The sequence below is a fragment of the Coregonus lavaretus genome (assembly GCF_964263955.1).
Source record: "Coregonus lavaretus genome assembly, chromosome: 20".
NCBI classification, from domain to species: domain Eukaryota; kingdom Metazoa; phylum Chordata; class Actinopteri; order Salmoniformes; family Salmonidae; genus Coregonus; species Coregonus lavaretus.
Window position 1 is genome coordinate 38443305 of NC_140007.1, and position 10291 is coordinate 38453595.

Below are 10291 nucleotides of genomic sequence, written 5' to 3' on the forward strand. Positions count from 1 at the left end.
AAAATAATACACAAAAAAGAGAACAAACAGCAACAATTGAGAAATGAAATCTACAAGGGCTCATGTGTATGACATGTGGGATCTACTGTCTCTTTCATATAATGACAGGCCAGGACATAATCTGGAGCTAGGTCTACTGTCTAGGTTTTCTCCTAACAAAATGCAGATTTTCCCTCAACAGGCAGTTTAAGAAATCCTGCAATTCTTTCTTTAAATAAATTAAATAAATTTCAGGAGATAAATACCTTTTGAGAAGTGCTGCTCATGATGTACTTCACCTGACCCACAGTGCTTACAAAGTCTCTCCTCTCTGACCTTACATGTTTTTCTATGGCGTCCTGTCTCTATTGCCAGGCTAATGTCTTCCTATGTTTTAATTCTGTGATTTTGACAAGGTGTTGTCCTATTTTGTGATTTAAATGAATTTTGTTTTGTATGTATTTTGGTAACTGTTGAGTTCTTATATCCTCTTAGATATGAATCTCTCTCTCTTCTCTCTCTCCTTGACGCACCACCATGCCTCTTCCTGACACTGATAACAGGCCAGGGTGAGAGACAGACACACCCCCTTCCCAACGGCCTCCGTCTAAGGAAGTGGATCCTGCAGATTGTCTATTCAGCTCTAAAAGACAAACACTTCTTTAAGATGTCAAAACCAGCATTGTTCGGAAAACATAACTACTGCTGCTTTACAGTAACTACACTACAAATCCTGAAAGTTATATTAAAGAACGATCTCCAAAGTTGTTTCCTGAATTAACCTAACACTACAGTTACGACTCCATTAAGTGCCAAAATCTGCCAATTGTGGACATGTGAGAGCAATATTTTCCTGACAGTGTCTCTAACAGCTTTAGACAAACTTTGACCGTGAGGCCCATGTGCAAAACACAGGCCTCCCGCCCATTGGAGGTTAAAACAAGAGGGGGTAGACTAACCCTAATCCAGGCTGTGTCCCAATTGGCACTCTATTCCCTATATAGTGCACTACTTTTGATCTGGGCCCATAGGGATCTGGTCAAAAGTAGGGCACTAAATAGGGAATAGGGTGCCATTTGGTAAGCAAGCCCTCCCAGGCAGGAAAGATCTTGTTTTCTGTGCTGTGGCTGTGCAGGAAACTCAGCCATTCACCCATATACTCCCATCCTGGACTAGGCTGGGAGTGGGGGAGTGATCGATCCTGTTAAGAGCCAGGAGGAGGGAGGGAGGGGTATAGGCTCCACCTCCACCCCCCAAATAAAACTAATAATAATGACTTTATTTCCATCTCCAACACACAGACGTTAGCTTCCTTCCTCTCTCTTTAATGTCTGATGGGATTAAATCTCGATTTTCTTCTTTGTTGCCGGCTGCATCCATTTTCCAAAATAACAATATCAATATCACTGATTGTTTCAGTTCATGTGAAAGGAGTTTCTTCTTTTGATTGAGCTGGACCATGGCGTTCCCTACATTTGTCATTATGTACTATGATATCTCTGATCTGTGAGTCTCGGCCCTGACGATCCTGACAGCCCTGGACTTCCCTCCATGTTCATCATAAGGACAGGAAGCCCCCCTTCCCTCCCTTCAACATCTTCTCCTACCTTCCCACAAACTCCCCTGCTTTCCCTTTTTGGCCTGTATCATCTCAGTATTCTCTCATATCCATTTTGATTATTCAGAGAAATAACAATTTGACTATATTCACTATTATGCTATGACTGTTTGACCTCTGGCTATAAATAGTGTAATTCCTGGTGTCTTCTCAGACTGATACAGACACATTTTATGTAATATATATCTATGGTTGAAACAACATTTGAATACCGGGAAAGAATGAGGGGCACGTGAGAGTAATGTATCAACATCTATGGGGTCATACACAATGTATCATAGGCTGAAGGGCTAAAGGGTTCTCCTAAAAGACTGTGAATTGTTTTTAGAGGCAGCACAAGACTTTGTAGTACAATAGTTTTGTATGGCCAGTATATTGTATAACCTCCCGAGTGGCGCAGTGGTCTAAGGCTGTGCCACTAGAGATCCTGGTTCGAATCCAGGCTCTGTCGTAGCCGGCCGCGACCGGGAGACCCATGGGGCGGCGCACAATTGGCCCAGCGTCGTCCAGGGTAGGGGAGGGAATGGCCGGCAGGGATGTAGCTCAGTTGGTAGAGCATGGCGTTTGCAACGCCAGGGTTGTGGGTTCGATTCCCACGGGGGGCCAGTATGAAAAATTAATAATGTATGCACTCACTAACTGTAAGTCGCTCTGGATAAGAGCGTCTGCTAAATGACTAAAATGTAAAATGTAATGTATCCACTGGCAAACAGACAGTGTTCAGGAGATTTCCAGGAAGCTAGAAGAATCGGATAATGACAAACGTTTACCTCTGACCGCTCTGTTTATTTGAGCCTCCATAAATGATAAGAAACATCAGACTCCTGGAGATACATATTCTTAATTACCCCTTTCATTGTGACATAATCTTTCCCCTTTTTATGACTCTCTCAAATCCCAGCTATTGTCCTGAGACGAATACAAATAATATGTTGATAGAGCCAGCAGTGGCCGGTGGGGTGTTTCCAGCTAAGAGGTATTGGGTGCGCTGGGTTGAGGGGGATCAGGGGGGGTCAGGGGTCATGGTGTCAACCTGGGTCTCCAGAAAACAAAGGAAAGCAAAGCTGGAAGTCAGAGAGAGACAGTAGTGTGTGTGTGTGTGTGTGTGTGTCAGTGTGTGTCAGATAGGGCTGGAGTGGCTCTTTACTCAGCAGGAAGCTCTTACACAGCCTTTCTGTCATGGACCCTCTTCACCTCTCATCTATTAATAAACTAATAACAGTAGTGGGGAATCCCTCCAAGTAGGAATGATCTGTGGACAAGGGCATACAAAGTTCAGAGGGATATCAGGATGTTTATTGTGTAGGAACTATATCAGATAGTTCAATTCTAACCAACCTGTTAAATGTGTAACAAAGTATATTTTATTAGGTTAAACAATAAACTCTAACATATGCCTATTTTTATAAGTCCTTTGTATCCCATGGTTGTATGTGTTAAATGTGTTGTTGTCGAACAAGTAGGTTAATAGCGCCCCTGGTCGACCTCTCCAAATGTATGTGTGTAATAAGATGTACCAACATCACCATAATGTTTAATGCGGTTATCTTCACCTCTGCCTCTTGGGAGGGAAAAAGACCGGTCAAGTCCTACTGTATAACAACATAAAGTCCGGCAATAACGTAAGTGGAGGCGTGTGCTGTCTGGGTGGGAGCGTGCATAGGAAGGGAGGGCAATCTTGTCCAGACACTTATAAGAACCCAATGGCTGGAGCACGGCGGGCAGGAGCGCTTCAACACGACACGAGACACAAGTGGACGAACAAAACTTATCAGGCGCATTGCTGGAGGCAGGAATGGGATGAGATTCTGAGAATGCGATCAGGAGAATTCGCAGAGGAGATATTTTACAGAGACGCAACAGTGAGGTAGGTGCGCGTCAGGTTTGCTTATTGCTGAACTGCCCGGGGACTGGAGAGAGAGAGGCGGTAGGTAGGTAGGCGACTGGAAGCTCGAGAAACACCTGCTTGGCAACAGGTACCAGTACCTCCAAAGACTGATAAGGATGACATCTATTTATTTTTCATTAATTGTGAACAGCATAACGGATGACAAATCTGAAACATTCTGGAATGGAAAAATCGTTTTCAAGTGTCATAAATTATTAGGGGAGTAATCAACAAAACATTAAACTAAATCAGCAAGAGGATATAACAGTTCAGTAGAGAGTAACTCTGAAGTTCATTTTAAAGGGTCAAGATGGATTTTTACAGAAGTATGGCGTCCCTGTACTTCCAGTGTGGATTCTGATCCATAATGGCCAACCTTGCTCTATAGAAACATTATAACTCCTTTACAACTCATGATCTGGAATGGACCACCACCTAAATTTGACCACCATCATTCAAATGCCATCAAGTGCTGGAGACGGGGCTTGCTCAGTGGGCACGGTGGGTCACTGATACCAGGGACCCAGAACTCTTCCCAATGAAGGTGTCCTCCTGGTGGGAAAGCCTGGCACGGCTTGGCCTGCTCGCTATCTTCACATGGAGCTCCCTGGTCCAGGGGTGCGGGCCAGGCCCTGGGTATGGCAACCGCCCTAGGCCCAGGAAACTCACCCCCATGCCTTACAAGACCTCCTTCCCCAAACTTTCCGAGAACAACCTAGGTGCCAGCGGGAGGGTGGAGGGCAAGATCACACGTAACTCAGAACGCTTTAATGAACTGGTGTGTAACTACAACACTGATATTATCTTCAAAGATGAGGAGAAAACCCTTGCTGACCGCTTCATGACCAAGGTAAGACTAGTTGAGAGACTGGGTCAGACAGTGTTTGTAATGGTTAATCAAGTTCAATTATCTCCAGGTTTAAGTTTGATTTTGTATGACATTTACTGTGTGACAACGTCAAGGTCCCATCGACTCACTTGGTGCCCTTTCCATTTACCCTTTTAAGTCACTGGTCACTCATGACTGTGTGGTACAGTAATGTAGTTAGTATTAGACAGGCCGATAGGAGGATACTCTTTCAGTGCGGGGAAACGGGTTCTCTGTTGCAGCTCATAAGGGGAATCCCTCTGCTGGATGATTGATGAACTACAGCAGGTAGTGGCATACAGATTTTTTTATAACTATTGTCAAATCAAATCAAATCAAATGTTATTGGTCACATGCGCCGAATACAACAGGTGCAGACATTACAGTGAAATGCTTACTTACAGCCCTTAACCAACAGTGCATTTATTTTAAACAAAAAAAGTAAGAATAAAACAACAACAAAAAAAGTGTTGAGGAAAAAAAGAGCAGAAGTAAAATAAAGTGACAGTAGGGAGGCTATATATACAGTAAAATAAAGTGACAGTAGGGAGGCTATATATACAGGGGGGTACCGTTGCAGAGTCAATGTGCGGGGGCACCGGCTAGTTGAGGTAGTTGAGGTAATATGTACATGTGGGTAGAGTTAAAGTGACTATGCATAAATACTTAACAGAGTAGCAGCAGCGTAAAAAGGATGGGGTGGGGGGGCAGTGCAAATAGTCCGGGTAGCCATGATTAGCTGTTCAGGAGTCTTATGGCTTGGGGGTAGAAGCTGTTGAGAAGTCTTTTGGACCTAGACTTGGCACTCCGGTACCGCTTGCCGTGCGGTAGCAGAGAGAACAGTCTATGACTAGGGTGGCTGGAGTCTTTGACAATTTTGAGGGCCTTCCTCTGACACCACCTGGTATAGAGGTCCTGGATGGCAGGAAGCTTGGCCCCAGTGATGTACTGGGCCGTACGCACTACCCTCTGTAGTGCCTTGCGGTCAGAGGCCAAGCAGTTGCCATACCAGGCGGTGATGCAACCAGTCAGGATGCTCTCGATGGTGCAGCTGTAGAATTTTTTGAGGATCTGAGGATGTGTTCTTTCCTTGTGACATTTTCAGGATTCATTATCAGGAACTCCAATCCACAACTCCAACTTGATAAACTGATGTTGATTCATTGATCACTTTCCCTGCATTTCCTATTTTGTTATTTCATAAAAGGGAATCAAATAAATAGTGGGCTGGATAGTTACAAGGTTCTAAACCATAGATACTTCAGTAATGGACAGTTTACAGTCTCTGGCTGAACTCTTTTTGTGTGAACTTCTTATTTAATCAAATAATTCTGTCCCAGGTGTCTAATATTCCCCCCTCCTTCTTTATAAGATGGGGGGATCAGGATGTAATTTAATATGACTCTCTGGGTGAATGTGTTCCAACTCACGGTGATCATTTCCTCTTAATCTTTAACCAAAGTCTTTGTTGCTTGGTAATAAAACGATTCCTCTGGTTATACTGCTCTGTGTGTGCATACAAGGAGGGATTCGTAGGTGAGGCCAGGCAGGTAACCTTGCATAGTGTACATTAGAGTCAGGTATGCCATGTGACTAGGGTTGCAAAATTCCAGGAACTTTCAATACAATACCTGGTCATTCAGAAATCCTGGTTGGAGATTCTGGATTTCCTGCTTATTCTCTCCTGATTCCGGGAATCCTCCAACAGGGATTTAGGGAAAACCAGGGAATTTATTGAAAGTTCCAATAATTTTTATACCCTACATATGACCATTCAAATATGATCAGGAGTTGAGGAGTTGCGACACAGGCACAGCAGCACAGGAACACAGACCTCTCTCATATCTCGTATCTGACCTCTTTAGAATATCAAGGAAGTCACAGTGTGATGTTAGCATTTAGAGTTGAGGCCGTGGAACAATAAACGTATTGTTATTGCTCTCAAATGGCTGGTATTCTCAACTTCTGATGTCAAGTGAGAATCGATCGATATACAAGAGGCGTGTGATCTTGGACATGGGATATTTAAGACATACAATAGGCCTACTGTAATCTTCAAACGAATTGTAAGGTTCTTAAAATTCACCATCATTAGTAACATCAAGACTATCCTTCACAATTGAGCATAACAACAATTTTTCTTATGTAAATGCAGGTTACTCATGTGGTGATGCTTGGAGTTGAGTATGTGTTCTTTCCTGTTTTTGAAGGAGTGTAGAGTATGTGATGGAAATCTGTGGTTGAGTGTGTGTATGCCCTTCTGATGCCCAGTCTGAGGACCAGTGTGTATATGCGTGCATGTACCAATGTGTGTGTGTGTCTGCGTTAGTGTGTGTGTGTGTACAGTATGTGTGCATGTGCCCCTCTCTCTGGCCAGATGTGAAAGACATTCTTTGTGTAGGGTTTGGACACTCCGAGGGGTCGCCTATACAAAATTCCCGCCTGCTGAAGTAATGGCACCGTCGGAAAAAAACGACTATTGTAGTTCAATGACAATGAAACGCCTCTCTTCAATGGCATGGCGAGAAAAATGTAGGCAGTTTATTTTGTGTCCCTCATTCTTTTCTTACTCTGGCTGCCACATTCTCAAGTGCATGCCCATGCATTCTTCCCCTTTGTATCTCTGCCCTCTCACTTAGCCTGGCCCTGGCCTCTTAGCTACGTCTCTCTCTGCCAAGTCTCTCTCTCTCTCTGAAATATGGTTAACGAACTCTGTTCCAACCATAGAGATGTATAGAGATTGCAACGTTGTATCTGTGCCATTATGGCATCGGTGACAGCATCCATTTGAAAGTAGTACAAGCTAATATTGGTGACTTACTGTCCCCTGCAGTGCTGGAGTCTTGAACCTAATCTTGTGTGTCATGAATTTATTGTGGCCACTAGATGGCGGTCATATAGCTTAAAGCCATCAACGAACTAGGCAAACCAATTTGAAGAAGAAAATGCTCTGATCATTGGCTGATCGCGCCCAACCCATAGGAATCCCCACCCAGTTTACTATTTTAAAATGGTGGAAGCCATCAATGGCAATGTCCATGCAAAAATTGGTTATTTCAATTATCTCTATACATCTCTATGGTTCCAATTCCTTGGGAATTGGGACTTTCAGGAGCCAATGCTTCAGAGCCTCTTAAAAGTTTGACTCAGTTTGATGGTCTGTACAGTGAACCTATTACCTAATGTGAGAGTGTTACGTTGTATTAACCAGAGTACAGAGATTTAGCCTCTGACATGAGATATTGGAAACTGCTAAATGGCACATTATATTATTATATTGGAAACTGCTATTGTGTGATATTACGTTTTTTACATATACATTTTAGTCATTTAGCAGACACTCTTATCCAGAGCGACTTACAGGAGAAATTATGGTTAAGTGCCTTGCTCAAGGGCTCAGACAGATTTTTCACCTAGTCGGCTCAGTGACCTTTCGGCGACCTTTCGGTTACTGGCCCAATGCTCTTAACCGCTAGGCTACCTGCCGCTACCTACCTACCTGTGACATTCAAACATAATGCAGTATGTATCATTGCGGCCCAGTAGTGGGTGTATATCTGGTTCACATTTCTGATCAAATGTCTCAAAGAGGTGACACTGACTCACTGAATGGCCTTAATTATTCCCTCACCCTGCAGAAAAGGCCAAGGAATGTTCTAGAATGGCTACAGCAGCTTTGTGTTCTTATGTTCTGATTGTTTGAGAAAGGTTGGAGAGGGTGGCAGTGGCCTTTAGTAGCTCTGAATACAGAAGAGAAACATTTGATGATGTCAATGGAGAGACAAATTAGCCTGGTTCCAGAACAGTTTCTGTTGCAAAACATTTTGGGAGACCAGGCTAGAGACAAATAACCTAGAGGGGATAATAGGAGGAATACAGTTAGTTACAGTAGTGTTGTGGTATTTGGTATTGATTTACAAGGGGTTGAATGAGACTGTGAGTGAGTGAATATAGAGTCATTGTGGGTGAGGTAGACAGCAGGCTCATATCTACTCTCTGTCTCAAGCAGTTCCTTTTCCCTCGTTAATTAATGATTAAAACAGTCTCTGGTACCTCCGCTCTAAGGGGGTTCATACACGTCAATAGTCCTGGAGTTGCTATTGACAGACCCGCCTATAATGCTGAAAATACTCGCCAATAGCCTATTAATTCTCATGAAAATAAGAGGGCTAATTTAATTGAGAGCAAATGAATGACTCTATTGGCATACAGTAGATACATTATGACAGCATAGTTGAATTGAATGGTATCATATCATATTGTATTAATGAAATGTCTCTCCACCCCTCTCTCCCTGTCCCTCAGCGCTGTAAAGACTGCCTCAACAAACTAGCCATAGCGGTGATGAACCACTGGCCTGGGACGAAGCTGAGGGTGACAGAGGCCTGGGATGAGGATGGCCATCACCCCCCTGACTCTCTTCATTATGAGGGACGGGCCGTGGACATCACCACGTCAGACCGCATCCCAGACAAGTATGGCATGCTAGCCCAGCTGGCTGTGGAGGCTGGCTTCGACTTTGTGTACTATGAGTCCAAGTACCATGTGCACTGCTCCGTCAAAGCTGGTAAGTCAAGTGGATATTAACTGGCATATTTAATACATGACAAATACATTATTTCCAGTGATTTGCCTTTGGATGTATTTGACATTTATTCCTGTCATTATTTTCATACATTCATGCATAACTTATGTCATCTTATATCATATCAATGTTATTAAGAAAATATAGTGTTTCAGTCATCTTACAGTAGGTCCTTCTCTATTGATTCCCCCCTCAGATCACTCAGTGACGGTGGAGAAGGGGGGCTGTTTCCCAGGCTGGGCCCGGGTGACCCTGGCCGGAGGGGAACAGAAGACCCTGGCCTCCCTGGAGCCTGGAGACAGAGTGTTGGCCCTGTCCGGGTCAGGACACATCGTCCTCAGCCGCGTCCTTCTATTCCTACACCAAGACCATGAGAGCAGGTCCACTTTCCTGGTCCTGGCCACAAAAGATGGCCGCCGCCTAGCCCTCACTCCCCACCACCTGGTCTTCCTTGCCCCCCAATACAAACTCCACCACAGTGAGTACCAGGCTCAGTTTGCCAGTAGAGCCAAACCGGGGGACTATGTACTCATCCATGGAGCGGACGGCCGAGTACAACCATCCAGGATCTCATCTGTATCGCAGGAGGAAGGGATGGGTGTATACGCACCCCTTACAGAACACGGCACTCTGTTTGTGGGTGGGGTGCTGGCATCCAGCTATGCACTTATAGAGGACCATAGACTGGCACACTGGGCGTTTGGGCCTCTGAGACTGCTGCTGTCATTCACCCAGCTGGTTCGGGGGGAGGGCACACTGGGAGCGCAGGTCACAGAGGCAGAGAGAGAGCACACGAAGACGCCCACTCACTGTAACACTCAACAGAAGAGCCTGAGAGTTTGTGTGAATCAGACACTCAGAAGCCCAGGCGTGTACATGAATACAAATACTTCAGACAGACAAAGCAGTTGGGCTGCTGTACCCATAAACAGAGACATTGAGGGAGGACACTGTGACTCTGTGCAAGAAAAGGTTTTGAGTGTACACTGGTATGCTAGGCTGTTACACAGGCTTGGACAGTTCTTTCTAGACCCTAAGACATTTCATCATTAGGTTAAAGGCACTATAGGTTCAACTCTGGTGCCTGTATACTACTGATAATTTCTACTGTACTCTTACATTTCCACAGTGTCCAACTGATAATTGCTACTGGACTGTTACATTTCCACAGTGTCCAACTGATAATTGCTACTGTACTGTTACATTTCCACAGTGTCCTACTGATAATTGCTACTGTACTGTTACATTTCCACAGTGTCCTACTGATAATTGCTACTGTACTGTTACATTTCCACAGTGTCCTACTGATAATTGCTACTGTACTGTTACATTTCCACAGTGTCCAACTGATAA

General features: G+C 44.3%; 1 protein-coding gene across 1 annotated transcript; it reads left to right on the plus strand.

The window, feature by feature from the left end:
* Nucleotides 1-4023: 4023 nt before the first annotated feature.
* On the plus strand, nt 4024-9991 carry dhh (desert hedgehog signaling molecule; the record flags this gene model as incomplete). The annotated part of the gene is made up of 3 exons (XM_084184689.1): nt 4024-4335; nt 8659-8920; nt 9135-9991. The coding sequence occupies 3 exons, from the start codon at nt 4024-4026 to the stop codon at nt 9989-9991; spliced, it is 1431 nt and encodes a 476-aa protein (XP_084040815.1).
* Between the last annotated feature and the right edge of the window lie 300 nt (nt 9992-10291).